General features: G+C 46.8%; 1 protein-coding gene across 5 annotated transcripts in view; it reads left to right on the top strand.

Moving 5' to 3' along the window:
• The first annotated feature begins 1,498 nt into the window (after positions 1-1,498).
• The window catches only part of Dixdc1 (DIX domain containing 1), a 73,776-nt gene continuing 58,275 nt past the window's right edge, over positions 1,499-16,999 (top strand). For 2 of the 5 annotated variants that reach the window (XM_041638550.1, XM_041638549.1), the window contains exon 1: positions 1,505-1,776. In XM_041638550.1, coding sequence (XP_041494484.1) covers positions 1,717-1,776 — 60 coding nt within the window. In that variant the 5' untranslated portion in view covers positions 1,505-1,716. Of the gene's footprint in view, positions 1,777-16,999 lie in introns of all 5 variants that reach the window. The other 3 variants (XM_041638554.1, XM_041638551.1, XM_041638552.1) reach the window with 3 other exon arrangements.

Below are 16,999 nucleotides of genomic sequence, written 5' to 3'. Positions count from 1 at the left end.
TTGGCACTTGGCTTCCTGCTCCTTGTGGTCAGAGGCTCGCAATTTCTCCAGGAGACTTTAGTTTTTAGCAGCTTTAGCTATCCAGCCAGTCGGCCCCCCAGTAAGGCTTTCTTTTTCTCTAGTGACAGGGAGGAGGTTCTTAGGTTAACCAAGACTCAATAGACTAGCTCATTAGTGACTTTTTTCCCCTGAGGCCCTAATGGGGTTTGAGGGGAGCATCCAGGATGGCTAGAAAGTGATTTGTGATTCCTTGATTATTGAGTTGTGTGTCCCTGACCAAGTGTGGCCTTGGACGTCTGTCTAGGATCACAAGATGGAATGTAATGTGGACATTCTTTTGACTTTCTTTCTTTCTTTTTTTTTCAAAGTTTACTCTGAGAACACGCAAATGACCAGTGTTCTTAAAAACACTTGCTATGTAGGCCAGGCTGGCCTTGGGCTCATTGATCTACCTGCCTCTGCCTCTAGAGTGCCATGTCTGGGCTTATATGTGTGTGTGTACATGTGCATGCATGTGTGTATAACACAAATATATAGTGTATGTATATAATTGTTTTTATATTGAAAGGACTCCACATAGCTTGGGCTGACCAGAAACCGGCTATGTAGCCAAGGATAGCTCCTGATCCTCCTGCTTCCAGCTTCCAGTAAAGGATCACAGGTGTACACCGCCATGCTGGCTCTCAGCAGTTATTTTATTTTTAAAATCAATTAATTAGTGTGAGAGAGAATGGTGTGTGTATACTGGTGCCTGTGCCAGAGAGGAGTGAGTTCTCCCTTTCCACCTTTAACATGGTGCCTGGATTGAACTCAGGTGTCAAGCTTCTGCCAGAGCCTTTATCCCCGGAGCCACCTTGCCCACCTCCCCGCAGAGCAGTGATTTTGAAGAGAGAAGAGTAGCAGGTGGTAAAGCCTTGGTCATCCTTGAATTATCTTTGATGTTCCTGCTGTGATGTTATGATTTGTTTAACACTGTTTGCTTATCCTAATACTTAAAGACACACACACACCCACTCCTCTTTTTTTGTTTTGTTTCTTGTCCTCCTACTTCCTCTTCCTTTGGCTGCCTCACTCTCTAGTTCTCTGTGGAAAAAGGTCGCTGTTAGTCTGAAGAACTGGATGGGGGAATCCTGTGACTCACTCCTTTTCACACCCACCTTGTGGTGAGGTGCTTTCAGCCTTAAGTGAGCAGAGTAAATACGTGTGTGTGTGTGTGTGTGTGTGTGTGTGTGAGGTCGCGTGCGAGCGCGTGTGCTTGCGCACGCGCGGGGACACCCGCCTCCAAACCTGCAGCGTAGTGATTGTAAGCTCACGCTTCAAGCCCACTGTGTCAGCGCGTGTGAGTCTGTGTGCACGCGTGTGTGAGTGCTCGCTGCGCGCGCGCCAGTCCGGAGGAGCGTGTGCGCGCGCCCTCGGCTTCCCCGCACTCCCGGGCGGCCCGGAGCTGGCCTTCAGCGCCTCTTACCTCTCCGTGCCTGCCGTGCGCGCCCGGCTGTTTCTATAGGAACCAGCAGGGCGCCCGGCCCCTCCGGCTGCGGCCCGCGCGCGAGCATGCCCAGTGCAAGCCGCTAGTTTGGCTCGGGTCTCGGTTTCCAGTAAGTGGCCTGCGGGACTCGGGAGAGATCCCAGGGAGCTAGCTGAGCTGATCGCCTTTGTGTGCAGAGGGAGGAGGAGGCGGCGGCACGACCCCACCCGGGGAGCCCCACGGCAGGAACAATGCTAGCTTGCCTGACCCGCGGGAACTTACTGGATGTCTTGCAGGAGGGCTTCAATGAGGTAACTGCCCCGCTCCTCCCACCCTCAGCTCCCCGTCACCCCGTGCCTCCCGCCTAATCTCCGGAAGGGGATCCTGGGGGGCGGGCATCCTCCGGGGGAGCCCAGAGCACATCACACACGTCAGGGTTGGAGAGCCTGGTGGCAGAGCCAAGGTGGTGGGTGCGGTGCAGAAAGATGCTCGAACCTGAGGACATCAGAAGGGCGGTGGGCCTCTCTCTAAGCTGGATGGTGGCCTTCCTGAGCGCGGAGGTCTTTTAGGACCACGGACTCAGAAGGCGTCTCCTTGCAAGAAAGGTAGACCTCACGCCTCCCAGGGACTCTCCGGGGACATCCTTGAGGGAAGTCCTGAACTGGAGACAGCAGAGCTCTTTCTATTTCAGGAGCTAAGTGAATGAGTCACGGGAGGGGTGTGGTGGTGTGGCATTGGTAGAAAGTTTGAGAGGGCAGGAGACTGCGGGTGGTCCACACGAGGGGCCCATTCCACGTGGGAATTCCCTGAGTTCCCGCACGTTGTGTCCTCCACCACCGAGGACAAGGTTCGCTAAGAGGAGCAACCTGGGTCACAGGCCCAGTTTCAGGAGCCAATATGTGATCCCTCCTGTGAGAACTGCTGAGGAGCCTCAATCTGACAGGAAAGGTGGGCTAGGCTTGTTTTCTCCTCACAAGTTTCTCTCAGAATTCTATTACCTCTTCCGTTTGCTTCTTTTGTGATCCAGGCAATTCTTGTTGGAGACCCTTGCCATTTGCCCTCGCTCCTCACAATCCTTTTGGTTGCCTTACCCCAGCAGCCACGAAGGGATAGGCTATTGGCCATGGCTTCCTGCCCACTTTTTCCTCTGGCCACCTCTCCCTTCTCTATGGATTTCTGGGGAGGGGAGCTTGGGCATGCTGTGTGGATGCTCTGCCACTGCCCTACTCCTCCACCCTTTAAGGCAGCCCTTGTGTTTTGAAAATCAGGTTTTAGCCAGATAACATATAAAATCATGTTTTTCCCAGGCACTGGTGACTGAACCTAGGCCTTGCATATGACTAGGGGCTCTACCTCTGAGCTACACCCCAACTCAATTTTCTTCTTAAATATTAACATTACAGGCAAGACGGAAGAGCCTTTTGTGCCATTCCCTGCTTCCACCCCCTACCCAACCCTTTCCCCTAGAGGCAACCAACCATTCTCATGAATTTCCATGTAGGATTTTTTTTTTCCTACAGCTGCACGACAGGCTCCCTCCTTGATCCCTGTTTCTAATTAAGAAGCCCTGCCTTCTGACCTGCGTTAGAGCATTCCCCAGTTCTGGCCCCTGTGCCCCAGCCTTGTTCCTCACACAGACAGAGAAAAAAAAATCCAACGGAAATGTTCTGCCAGTATGACCAACTGTGCTGGAATTTTCCTTTGGCCGAGGGGTGTCACAACCTTCATTGACGGGCAGAGTGTGTGTCCTGCCTGCAGGACTGGCCTCCTCATCTTCACATCACTCCTGACTGAACACAGTAAGAGACTGGTTAACAAAGAGCCTCAGACCCAGGGGTGAAACACAGAGAGCCAGGAATCACACCTCGTTAAGGGCCTCCTGTGTTCTCCTTCATCTCTTCTCCCTCTCTGCCCCTGGGCCTTCTCTGGTCCTTAACTGTGTCAATCCAACCCGTTCACCAATTGTGGCAAAAGACCCTGGATCCTCTCATGGCCTCTCCCTTCTTCTGATTTAACCCAGCTCTCTGGTGTCAGGACCCATCTTCCGATTAGAAGGGAACTGGCACAGAGCCAAGTCTTAGCCTTTGCTTTCTGCTGGGTTTTTTCATTTCTAAATCTTTATCTGAAGACCCTTGTGAAACCGAAGCTGCATGGCTATTATTCCCATGCCTCTGTACATAAATATTGCCTAATACCCAGTTCTTTCAAAACAAGGGGAAAGGGAGGTGAAATATTTTTTTTCCTGTAGTGGTAATGGAATATTCCTATAAACAGCAGGCAGACAACTTTGCGATTAACTCTTCTGTTAAGAACAGTCCAGTAATGTGTCTTTGTGTCCTCTGATGTCTAAATTGTCTACCCATCCCACAAACTGCTCTCTCTGCAGGCTCGTGTGCTCCTTAGTAGTAGAATCCTTAGTAGATTTGAAAACTAAAATAGTACTTTGATTTTATACCTCTAAGTAGTATAAATATTAATGTTAAATTTAGTTAACACAATCTTCCACATACATAACAACATTTTCTTCATCCCTCCCCATATACTGCCACATAATATGCTACGGAATAACAGGATTAGTGAAGTAATTGGTGTGGTTGGTGGGAGCCCTGTTTGATCTAGTCCAGGCTCAAGGTTGCTTAATAGGCCCAGTAATATTCAGTCTCTTTTGTTAGAATCCTATGATAAGACTATAAAAGGGGACTTAAAAGAGTGTGTCAGAATACACTTGATTCCTCTGAGAAATTATTTCTACTGAGGCTAAGAATACCACACATTCAGCCACCTCTTGGGAATAATCTAAGTATATCTGAAGCTATCCTTCATCACCCCGATGGTTTATTATAGGTCTGTGTGGTTAGGGCTGCAACCTCATTCTTCCTGGCAGAGAAAACTCCCACAGGAGACAGGGAGATGGCCTTAATTGGTTAATTATAAAGAAAGCCAGCAGCAAAGAGAAACCCTGCCCTTTGAATCAAGGCTTCCTTGTAGTTACTGCTGGTCTCTCCTCAGTCCAAATGCCACTGAATAGAACTGCGTATGACAGAATCTTCTTTCCTCACATTGCCCACCTAGAGGCCTGGCCTCAGCATGCCTGGCAAAGACGTCACAGAACTGATTCGTGCCAGCGCTGCTAAAGCAGTCTCTTGTATTGACGTGGTTAATTTTTACTGTGAGTTATCCATAGATTTTAGCTACTGTCATTAGTAACCCACCTTGGCTAGAATGGGTTTTTCTCTAATTCTTTACTTCCTTATTTTGCATTTGTTTCAAAGCTATTTGTGTGGTGGGTGTGTGCAGCGTATACGTGCACAACCCTGAAATTGACGCCAAGTGTCCTCCTCAGTTATTCTCCCCTTGCTTTTTGAGGCAGGGCCTCTCACCCAACCTGGAGCTCACTGATTCCACTAGCCAGCCTGGCCAGCGAGCTCTGGGGATCTACCTGTCTCTGCCTCCCTAGTGCTGCTGGGCCTGACTTTTTATGTAGGTGCTGGGTATCAGGTCTTCATGCTTACATAGCAAACACTTCACCGACTGACCCATCTCCCAGGCCTGTTGTTTCTGACACAGGGTCTCATGTGACCCAGGCTGGCCCTGAACATTGTAGGTAAAGGATGATGTTGAATTCCTGATTATCCTGTCTCCATTTCCCCAGTGCTGGAGTTGCAGGCATGTCCCTCAACACCTAGTTCAAGCTACTTGGTATTGGTTGTTATACTAACATTGTCTTTGGCAATATGAATTCTGCCAGTGTTTCTCCTGGGGGACAAACTTCTTTTTAAAAACTTTGGTGTTTTTTATTTGGAGATTTTAGTAGACCTATATTTATAATATGGTTTGACCAGTAACCATTCGTTTATTCGTTCATTGAATGAGGGGAATATATTTACAGCTGTTGAGAAGTGTATAGGGAGAGACAAAACCTATGGGAAAACCCCAATAGGATGCCTAATGCCATAAATACCACAAAAGAGTAATGTTTATGGGAGATTGAAGACTTTCTAATTAATAAACCATGAAAAGAAGCAAATACTTATCCACCTTCGTGTTCACTGAGGTCAGGTCCCCACCACCACCACCGCCACCACCACCGCCGCTTAGCTGGCATATGTGTGCAGGCAATCACTCACCAAACACTCAGTGAATTACTGTGTTTACCAGGCACTGTGCCAGGCTCTGGAAATAGAAACCAAATAACAGAATCTGTTTCCTAATGGAGTTTACAGGCCAACGAAGATAAAGAAAGCATCATACTTGGGAACTTTGTGGCAGTGCAGACATGTTGCTAGTGGAAAAGAGGGAACTTCTGCCTAGTCTTGCTGGGAATGGCTAAGAGGCTGAAAGTGAAGCCAGTGTCTGGCCGTGTGAACTGGCAGATTTTCCCCTGCCTGTTTTTCTCCGAGTAGAAAAGACATATTAGACATATTGAAAAGCCACGTTAAGATCATACATGTTTGTCTGAGGGAAGTAGCGCATTGCTGGACTCAGCAGGTCTGGAGGCAGGAGGGTGGCTTAGACCCTGTGTTGGCATATTTAGATCATCATGGGCAGCATAACAAGTCCTTATCTGGAAAAAATGGCAGGGTCACGAGGGTGGAAAGATGACTCAGTGAGTAGAGGTATTTGCCACCAAGCCTGGTGACCTGAGTTCGGAAGGGTAGAACTGAGTCCTGCATGCCATCCTCTGATCTCCACATACACACCTTGGCAGGTGCCCACCTACTCCCACCCCCCAATAAATAAATAGATAAATAAATGTTTTGTTTTTTAAAGGGAAGGGTGGGGGCAGGGAATTTATCTGCTTGTTAGTCCCTGAGAGCAGAGTGTGAGCCTTCGTCTGGCCTCATCCTGTCATGGCGATACTGAGTAAGGCGAAGACCCGACAGGCAGAGGAGCTGCTGGGAGCATCCCCTTTAGTGCCTCCTGCATTCCAGGAAGTAGGGTTGCAGCACTGGGCCTAAAAGAGGCTCTCAGGCGTTCTCATAATGAATTCCCCAGCACTCCGCTGAAGAAATGAAAGGCCCGTTAAGTTTTTAAGGTAGCGAAGCACTCCTCCTCTCAGCCTGATTTTTTTCTCTAGGCTGACTTCCTCACTCCCCACCCAGCCTCACTGGCTTTGTTCCCACCGGTGCCAATGCCAGCTCCACAGATGCTCTCTGGCTGAAAGCTACTGGGCAGCCGTGTGTTCCCCGTGCTGAGTGATGGGCAGGCCAGGCATGTGCAGCAGTGATAGGGCACAGTTTGCCAGGTGCCACTCCCCGCCCCCAGGTGGTTTAGAGAGTTTGAACATGAATAGTACTTCATCTGCCTCGACGGGCTTTGTCCTGGCTGGAGGAACCAAAGGCTCAAACCCATGCTTTTCTGAATGAATTTCCATATTGGTTCCTAAGCTAATCCCCACTGTAGTGGTCATCCACGTAGCCTTCTCTGGCCACATTTAGTAAAGGGGTGAATCTGGTATCAGAAGCTCTGACGGTGAGCCAGATATTCTGTTTCTAAACTAAGAGACACCCTAGACTATAGATTGATTGATTAGATTATGGATTGACTAAAGATTCATTCTCATGCGCTTATTGAGCACTAACCTTGTAACATGTATTCATGAAGGTACAGAGACTATTTAGAGTGCTTATACGTATTGGAAATTTTATAAGATTATGGTAAGTTTATGAAATGGTATCATTCTGAAAAACCTTAGCTCTTCTCCTTTTTCTATATGATCATTTGGCCATAAAGCTGAACATTGATATAAACAGCCTCGTCTGTTTATATTCTTGAGGAAGAAGAAATTTTAATGATACTTTTGTGTTAACCCAACTGACCACCAAGTACAATAAACAAAATACACTGCATCAGTAAAGGGCCAAAAGATTTAATAGAAAAGGGCCGGGCGGTGGTGGCGCACGCTTTTCATCCCAGCACTTGGGAGGCAGAGGCAGGTCAATCTCTGAGTTTGAGGCCAGCATGGTCTACAGGCTGAGTTCCAGGACTGCCAGAGCTATATAGAGAAACTGTGTCTCGAAAAAGCAATACAAAACAAAAAAGAATTAATAGAAAAGAAATCCAATATTGTGGAGTTTTTTTCCTCTGCGGCAGAATATAACCCCGTCATAACTAACTTGGACTTTTATGTCTGAGGAACTGCTTTTTCACCCTCTGCTGCTGGAACGTCTGAGTTCTAAACAGGTATCCTCTGGTCTCCCTGTTAAGCTAATTTTCTTTCTGGCCATTCAGTCTCCTGCACTTTCTCTAGCACTTGCTGCTCTTCCCGTTGGCCAGCAGGGAGCCACAGAGCCAAAGCCCTTGGATATTTCTAAACTAGCAACATGGAGTTCCCTGTGAAAATTACAACCTGCTTTTGCAGCTTTACCCAAACAAATCCTCTTCATAAACAGTCTTTGATCTCTATTGCTGAGGGGCAGGGAGCAGAGGCTAAGGTTATGAAGTTGTTGGGAGGAAAGGGCAGGTCCCAAAGACAAACAGAAGGAAAGTTGTGGCAGCAACAGGAAGGCTTTCAAGGCCAAGAGTCCCTTCCCAGACGAAGAATGTGATTAGAACTGTCTACTCTGAGAGTTTGAACCCAGACATAAGGTACACGGAGTGATTTGGAGGAAGCCGATGAAAGCGGTCACCTATGAGCCTTGCCAGACTCAAAGCCTGCTTAGATAGCTAGACCTCTGCTGCTTCTATTTCTCCTTCCTCGGAGGCCTGACTCAGAGCTATCATAAAATCTCTGCCTTTCTAGAATTATCCATTACACCGACATCTTTTAAAAACCATTTATTTTTTACATTTATGAATGTTTTGTCTGCATGCATATATATGTATATATGTATACATATATATACATATACATATATATATATGTATATATATATGTGGGGACCAGAAGTGAGAGCCAGATCCCTGGAACTGGAGTTACAGCGGGTTGTGAGCTGATACATAGGTTCTAGAAACCAAACCAGGGTCCTCTGCAAGAGCAGCAAGTGCCCTTAAGCTGTGAGTCCTATTTCTAGCCCGGGACACTGGCATCTTTATAGCTTCCCCAGAACAACTTAAAGGTGAAAGTCAAGACAAATCGACAGGTTCTGTACCGTCCTGGACACAGTATATACCAACTGTCTGCCTTGCTCCTTTTTCTTTGTGAAAATCTGGCTGCAAGTGCCAAAACCCAACTTGAACAAGAAGAAATCGGAAGTGGAACTTAGTGACTCATGGACTCTTAGGAAAATCTGAAAAACTAAACCACAGAAAAGGCAGAGCCACAGCAGCAGTTCAGACTTAGTGAAAAGCAAGAGCTCCAGCTCTGGCAGCAAGGCTCCCCGCTCTCTGCCCCCTTCCCAGGGATGCCTTCATTCCTTCCTCTACAGACAGCCTGTCATGAGTAAACGGGCAGCCTGGTTTATCACAACGTCTAAGTGTGGTTTGTGTGGGTGCCGGTGCGTGTGTGCATACGTGCTCACCTGTGTGAGCAGGCCACTCCTCAGGTGCATGTGTGCATACGTGCTCACCTGTGTGGGCAGGCCACTCCTCAGGTGCATGTGTGCATACGTGCTCACACGTGTGGGCAGGCCACTCCTCAGGTGCATGTGTGCATACGTGCTCACCTGTGTGAGCAGGTCACTCCTCAGGTGCCCTCTGCCTTTTGTTTAAAATAAGTTCACTTATTGGCCTGGGATTTTGCCAAGGAGCCTAGAGTGGGTGGCCAGGGAGCTTCTAGGGGTTCGCCTGTCTCCATCTCATCTTAACACCTCTGTGATCACAAGCACAGGCCACCATGCCCCAGCTCCAGGAGGTCTGACACCCTCTTTTGGACTCTGGGGCACTTGCTCTCTGTTTGTCTGTCTGTCTGTCTATGTTTTTCTGTCTTTCTGTATCTCTGTCTGTCTCTGTGTTTCTCTCTGTCTTTCTGTATCTCTGTCTATCTTTCTCTCTTGTGCACAGACACACACACACACACACACACACAACTGAAATGAATTTTTTATTTTTAGTTCTTTTAGGAGCCAGGTGCAAGGAGGAGTAGGGAAACTGGAGGGGAGGTTTAGCAGGGAAGAAAAAGGGCATGAGTGCTTTAGGCTCCGAGACCACCCTCAACCCCAGTCCTATCCAGAAAGACCTATTTAAAAAAATTGGGGGGCTGGAGATATGACTCAGTAGTTAAGAGCACTGGCTGCTCTTCTAGAGAACCCAGGTTTGATTCCCAGTTTCCATATGGTGGCTCACAACCATCTGTAATTCCAGTTCCAGGGGATCCAGTAGCTGCTTCTGGCCTCTACAGGTGCCAGACACACATGTGATGGGCAAAACACCCATACATATAAAAAACTCAGCTTAGCTAACTAAAACTCTGGGCCTATGAGATGGCCCATCACCAAGTCTGATGACCAAGTTTGATCCCTACAAGCCTCATGGTAGAAGGAGAAAACCTACTCCCTCAGGTTGTCCTCTGACCTCCACATGCGTGTTATATGTTCACATACCCTAACCTCCCTAGATATACACTCAGACACACAAATAAATAGATGAAGGTAGTACAAATATTTTTAAAAGACATTTGGCTTTGGGGAACTGAGGATATAGCTCAAGTAGAGTGCTTGTTGAGTGTGTTGCGACCTAAGGTTTAATACCTCGCAATGCAAAACAAATATCTAGCTTTATATAAGTTACAATTTGAAGAGTACTATAATACAAAAAAAGGTGGGAGGTGAAAATAAAACAAGTGGTGGCACTTAGGAGAGTGGCAGCCTCTTGCTTTAAAAAGCATACAGTGTTTCATCTGCTGTGGAGGAAGATGCCCTGATCTGTTGTTAAAGCCAAGCAGCTGAGCCAGGCAGGGCTGGGCCCACACCACAGCCTCTTCTAAGGTAAGCATCTGACACCCGACGGGAAGTGGGTGGTGCTCCTCACAAGAATGACTTTGTCCTTTAAACTAGGCTTTCTAGAGCCAGCCGCAGGCATTCGTAGCAGAGGAGCAGGGTCCTTCCAGCCCCTTAAGTGAGAAGAGCAGATATTTCCAGGCCTCAGGGACACTAGACCCCCCCAGTTAAGAAGCTGGAACCCCCACCCCCGCCCAAGTTAGCTAGAAAAGTGTGGAGCTGAGTCTGGAGAAGAGCAATCTAACCCCTCACCTCGGATAAGAATTTCCCCATGCAGTGAAGCTCTGAACACTCTCGCTAGATTCCATTTGGCTGACTTCCGCCAGTGTGAGTAGTGATAGATGTCCCAAATGCCAGCTAGTCATTCAAAAAATAGTCGATTTAACTTAAGACTTGCCAGTTTTTTTCTTTTCTTTTCTTTTTTTTTTTAAAAAAAAACTATATGAATCTGGGCATAACAAAGTAGCCACAGCATCTTAATGTCTTCTAAGCTCATGGGAGGACTTACGGCTCCGTCATAATGAAGACTTAGTTCCCGCACGCCCCTTGTGCTGCAGTCAACACCTCTGGGCCACTTGATCAAGGTCACATCTGGAACTTTTCCCACCATGTCGCTTACACCTTTAAAAACATCTTTTTAGAGAAGGAGGGTCATTCTGTCACCCAGGATGTCCTCAAGTTCACTGTATTGCCCAGGCTAGTCTTAAACTCACAGCAGTCCTCCTGCCTCAGCCTTCTGAGTGCTGTGGTTATAGGTGCGTATTCCCACGTCTGACTCTACACCTGATGTCTTGAACCCTGGCACTGCTCAAAACCCACTATTAATTTCATTAAAATTAGTATTTTTGTTCCATCAACCTCTTCTTTCCCCGGTGTTTTCCATCCTCTTGTCTTATCCACCGGTTTCATCTTTTCTCCCTGGCCCTGACTCTGTAACCAGTGACTTCCATCCTCCCTCCCTTCTCCCTGTCCGCCTGTGCTTGGTTCCTCCTCGAATGGTCCAGGCCTGCTGAGCCGCGCTAGAGTCAATGACTTCACCTCTCCAGGTGACTCACTCCTAGCATTGTGCTCTCCAGCCTGGCCAAGCACCTAGTGCTGCAGAGTGTCTTCCGTGCTCCCACAGGGTCTGCTCTCAATCTCCCTCCCTTGATTTCCTCTCTCAGTTGATCCTCTTTCCAGGAATGACCGACTTGGGGTAAAGGGGACTGGGACCAACCTTTTAGCTTTCTGCTTTCCACCTCCACTCTTCTCCCACGACTCCTCACTCTGGATGGGAGGAAGTAGCTTTTCCTCCCCTCCCAGCCTTGCTGCATCAAGTGTCCCCTTCTTTTGGTCGTTTTCCTTTCACTAACCCCTTCCCCCAACCTGCAAATTAGTCTCATCCTAAAAGCCACTCCTTCCCTGTGCTATTTTTCTTTCTAGCTAGGACCCTCGCTCACTTCCTTCTTGTTTTTATTTTTCTGCCTCCTGGGGTCCTCTCAGTTCACTACCTCCCGACTGCAGCCTTGGCACTTCTACAGGATCTGTTCCCCCGAAAGGTCACCAGACTCATCTGTTATTACTATTACATCAGATGGCCCTCCACTTCCTCAGGCTGCTGCTGTCCTAGAGCCTCTCTTTGAATTCCTTGCCACAAATCGCTCTGCCCTGATTCTTCCTAAGTCTCCTGACATTTTTTTGTTGCTCATCTCACCATTTCCCCCTTTACAGATGAGTGTGTGTGTGTGTGTGTGTGTGTGCATGTGTGTTTGTCACTACATATGTGTGGAAGCTAGAGGCTAATGTCATGGGTCTTCATTGATCACACACCACCTTGTGTACTGAGGTAGACCATGAACTTCCCCTTTCTGGCTGGTCTGTCCAGCCAGCTTACTCTTTGGAATCCTTGTTTCCACCTTCTCGCTGATTGTCATGCTCTCCTAGCTTTTATGTGGTTTCAGGGTTCTGAACTCCTTTCTTAATGCTTGTGTGTTAAGCAGAGACATTTCCCTAGCCTAACCCTTGCACCCCCTTAAAAAATCAGTATAATGATGTGGTGGTCAGTGGACATCTTTGGAAGTCCATCCTTTCTTTCCACCTTTATGCGGTATCTGGGGACTTAGTTCAGTTTAGCAAGTACCTTTACCTGCGGAACTAAGTTCATCTCACTGGCCCACCATTTGTTGATAATTCTCCGGTTTCTTTGTTATAGGAGAAATAATATATTCCTTGGAGTAAGATGGAATGGTTTGACTACTTATTAGAAGTGTGACTTGGGCATGTTTCCCCATATAAAAATGGCATAAATAACAATGATTTTAATGACTGGGTCCTATCTTAGTTTGCTCTCTATTTCTGTGACAAAGCACCATTACTAAAAGCAGTGTTGAAGAGGAAAGGGTTTGTTTGGCTTATACTTCCACATCAAAGTAATCATCATGGGAAGCAGGGGCAGGAACTGAAGCAGAGGTCATGGGAGAACACTGCTTACTAGCGTGCTCCTCATGGCTTGCTCAGCCTGCTTCCTTATACCACCAGGACCACCTTCCTGGGGCAGCTCCACCCCCAGCGGCCTGGGCCCTCTCACACCAGTCAGTAATCAAGAAAGCACTGTGCAGATTTGCCTATGGACAGTTTGCTGGAGATATTTTCTCAATCGAGGGACTCCTCCCAGATATCAAAATACTAGCCAGCCAGGTCTGATGGTTGAATGAGGTAATGCATGCATTCTTTCTCTCTCTAACTAGAATAGGCATTGAGTGCATTTGAGTTCTCTTCTTTCCCTCACATGCCCTCCTCAAACTTTTTATACCAAATAACTTCTTATAGTTTGCCTCGCTTTCTGGAATGCTTTGGAAGGCAGGATGTGGAATAAGCACTGAACGCAAATCTTTGTTCTGCTATGGACCAGCCCTGTGACCGTAGCTGTGCTGCTACGCATGACCTCAGTTTTCACACCTATCAAATATGAAGAATCGTTCCCAGAGGGATCAGGGTGTGCGAGCGAGGTGGTCAGTACGTGAAAATATGTGGTCAAGTACTTAGCACAGTACCTGGCCTGTAGGAAGTGCTCAGTGGAAGGCAGTCATTTGCACAGTTCTTGCTTGACTTGCAAACACACACACAATCACATACACAGACACTTTACCTTAATTTTATATACACTGGTATTTGTGCCTTTGTGCATATCTGTGTGAAGGTGTCGGATTCCTTGGAACTGGAGTCACAGATGGTTGTGAACTGCCATGTGGGTGCTGGGAATTGAACCCAGGTCCTCTGTCTCAACTGCTGAGCCATCCCTCCAGCCCCACAGGGAGACTTCTCAATGTGTGTCTTCAGTCCAAGCCCCATGCCTTGTACTCTGAATCTGTATTTTGTCAGCTGCCTGGAAAACATCCCCACCCTGGTGTTCTACAAATAGTTCAGACTGTGCACAGAACTGAACTGTTTGCTTTGCCCAGGTCTCCAGGTCCCCTTTATCCCTACAGCACTGCCAGCCAGCCAGTCCTCAGCATTGCTTCTGGGTCCTTTCCCTCAGTGCCACTTCCTGTCACACCTTTGATTTGTTTCTGGAGTGTCATCTTCTACCTGGTAATGCTTTCACTTAGGGTCTGGTCTTCATCACTTGGTCTCTTCATTGCCTTCTTTGACAATGGATGTTCCTATTAAAATAGATAATTGCAAAGATTGGTGAACCATTAATTAACATAATAAAGAAGAAAGGGGGAGAAAACAAATATATAAAATTAGAAATGGACATGGAAAAATAGCCATTGAAACAGGAAAAAAATCACAAAAGAGTTTATAGATCTCTGTATAGATATGTGGCCATTTTTAGGAAATTAGACAGAAATAGACGTTCCCATGGAGAAATAAATAGACAAGACTAGTTAAGAAAGCAGCAAGATCGTTTTCAGGGAATGAGAATTGGCCCTAGAAGATATTAACATAATTTCATGGGGATGGGAGTATAGTTCACTTGTAGAGTACTTGCCTGGAATGTGTGACGCCCAGGGTTCGACCCTCACCACCCTCGTGAGGATCCTGGTCTAACCTGGTCGTGGTCACCCTTAGCTACTTAGTGAATTGGAGATCAGATTGGGACACACAAGCCAGCCATCCCTCCGCAAGCACCTGGGAGGCTGTCACAGAAGGATCACGAGTTTGAGGCTGTTCTGGGCCACAAAGTGAGGCTTTGTCTTAGTAAATAGACTCTGAGTAGCACATTTTGGTGCTGGTGCATGGGTAGACATAGACCAGTGAGGCAGAATAGAAAGCCCAGAAATAGGCCCAGGAATTTATGGAAATTTAGAATGTGATAAAGTAGTGTCTCAAATCATTGGAATAGAGGGCTGTGTTTGTATAAATGGTGCTGGAACAAGTGGCTAACCGTTTGGGAAAGGATAAATTAGAGCTGAATTTCATATCATACAAGAACTCCAACTGGATATAAGATCTAAAAGTGAAAATGAAAGCATACAAGGAATTTTTCTTTTACCTCTTAATTTGGCTTTCTAACTATGTTTCAAAATTTAGGGGCTTAACAAAAATGAAAAACAAAACCTCCTAATACTCCACCATAAATAAAGTGATTACTCATGAACTGGACAGAATGCGTGACATAACCCAAACTAGGATCTGACATTCTTAATATATGAAGAATGCCTGCCTGGGGCATTCAAATTCATTTCTGTCCTTTTCCTGATCTGTCAGGGTGTAAGGAGTCTAGCCACATTGTCCCAGCTCCAGGGATCCTGTCATACTTTCTCTGCTGGAGATCTTTGATGTGTCCGTAGGTAGAATGCTTGCCTGGCATGTGTGAAGCTCTGGGTTTGGTCTTCAGCACCACATACAACCAGGCATTGTAGCCTGCCTAGAATCCCAGCATTTGGGAGGTAGAGACAGGTGTTCAGTTTTCCTTGACTACATAACGAATTCAAGACTTGCCTGGACCCTTCATGAGACCCTATCTCAGAGAGAGAGGAGAGAAAGGAGAGGAGGGGAGGGGAGAGAAGGGGAGGGGAGAAGAGGGGAGTGGGTGGGAGGGGAGAGGAGAGGAGAAGAAAGAAAAAATAAAAAGCCCCCAGAAAGGTATGATATCCTTGCCAAAATCTATAACCTGAATTTCATCGTCAGAAAACCAGGGGTAAAACTAAAGATCGGTGAGATGGCTCAGTGCTTGCTGCCAATCCTGACAACTTTTTTGATGCCAAGACCCATGCAGCACCCTTTTAAAAAGTAAATTTAAAGGAAGTCTGTAGATTATGTAAATTGTAGTTTCCTGTTTTGGTCGCTATGCTGTGGTTCTCTCGTGGTGATCTGGCAATGAGTAGAGATGAACTCTTTGTGTAGTTACCATTTTAAAAAACAAAACAAAACCCGGATATCATATAGTCAAGGCCAGCCTCAAACTTGCTGTGTAGCTTCTGATCCTCCCTGCCTGAAGGGGTTATAGACACGTCATCACCACGCCCACTTTATGTAGTGCTGGTGATTGAACCCAGAGTCTTCTGCATGGCAAGCTGCCTACCTGTGGAACCATATCCCAGCCCACAATTACCTTTTCATGAGCCAGAAATTATTTCACAATGAAAAGTTATTAAGTTAAAAAAACTAATCCTTAGGGGTTTTGAATGACCCTGTCCATGTGAGCCAACAATGGAAACAAAAGGAAAAACAGAAGCGAAGAAGAAAAGAAAGCAGAGAAATAAGCGAGGGAGCTCCACACATCCTTTACCTCCAATGCACTGCAGTAGGCGTGGAGGGACGGGATTTCAGAGAGCTCTAGGCAAGGAGGATGGTCCCGTAGGCTGAGGAGGCACGCTGGCTCTTCTTTGTCTTGCCATACATCTAGAGAGAGAAGCCGTGGCTGAGCTGGTATTTTTCACACTCAGATGGGCATACAGACATCAGGGAATTCCGCTAAAACACAAGTTCTGATTTGGCAGAGCTGGGAAATGCTAAGAATAGTCTGCTTTCCCAGCAGATTCCTAAGTGATGCTGATATGGCTGGTCTGAACCACACTGAGCAGTCGAGAGCCACTTAGTGTAGATGAGGGGTACACAAGGGACCCACACGTCGCCTGTGGAGGGGTGCTTTAGACTAAAGAGCATCCTTCAGGGTTTACCAACTCCCTTACAGCTCAGAGATGCGCTAATTTAGGTGTGGAGAGAACTTTTGCCTTGGGTATTAAATTTAAATCCCATAATCCATGGTTCACCATCTGGGTGACCTTGAACAGCTTCTTTCACCTTATTTTGAGTCTCAATTTTTTGTCTTCCTCGTAGTTAGAATATCCAAATCAATCAGATTAACAAGAGAAAAAAAAATGTGTTTAGCAAGACACCAGCATAGCTTTAGAAAGGATAGATGTTCTGAAACTTGATGGCTGTTACTGTCGCTGCTGGAGGACCCGGCAGGGATTAATGTGCGTGAGAAGTAGTTAGGAGCCCCTCTGTTGTCTTGCCGTGCATCAAATAGAGAAGACCAAGCAGTCAGTTTCGTATCCTAGACTGTTTGCTTCTTTGCAGCCAAGGCAAGGCTATGGTGACTTAAGAAGACATTAGCTTGACCTACTGAAAAATCATGTCCCTGCCCAATGAACTTCTACAGTAGCTTAGGTGCAGGCCTGATAAAACGTGACAAATGATTCTCTCCTGGAAGCAAATATATGTTGAG

Source organism: Microtus oregoni, unplaced genomic scaffold (genome assembly GCF_018167655.1).
Source record: "Microtus oregoni isolate MIOR12 unplaced genomic scaffold, Mior012 000055F_ref0000237, whole genome shotgun sequence".
Taxonomy (NCBI): domain Eukaryota; kingdom Metazoa; phylum Chordata; class Mammalia; order Rodentia; family Cricetidae; genus Microtus; species Microtus oregoni.
Note: the sequence above shows the minus strand (reverse complement) of the source record. Positions and strands in the feature narration are given on the sequence as shown.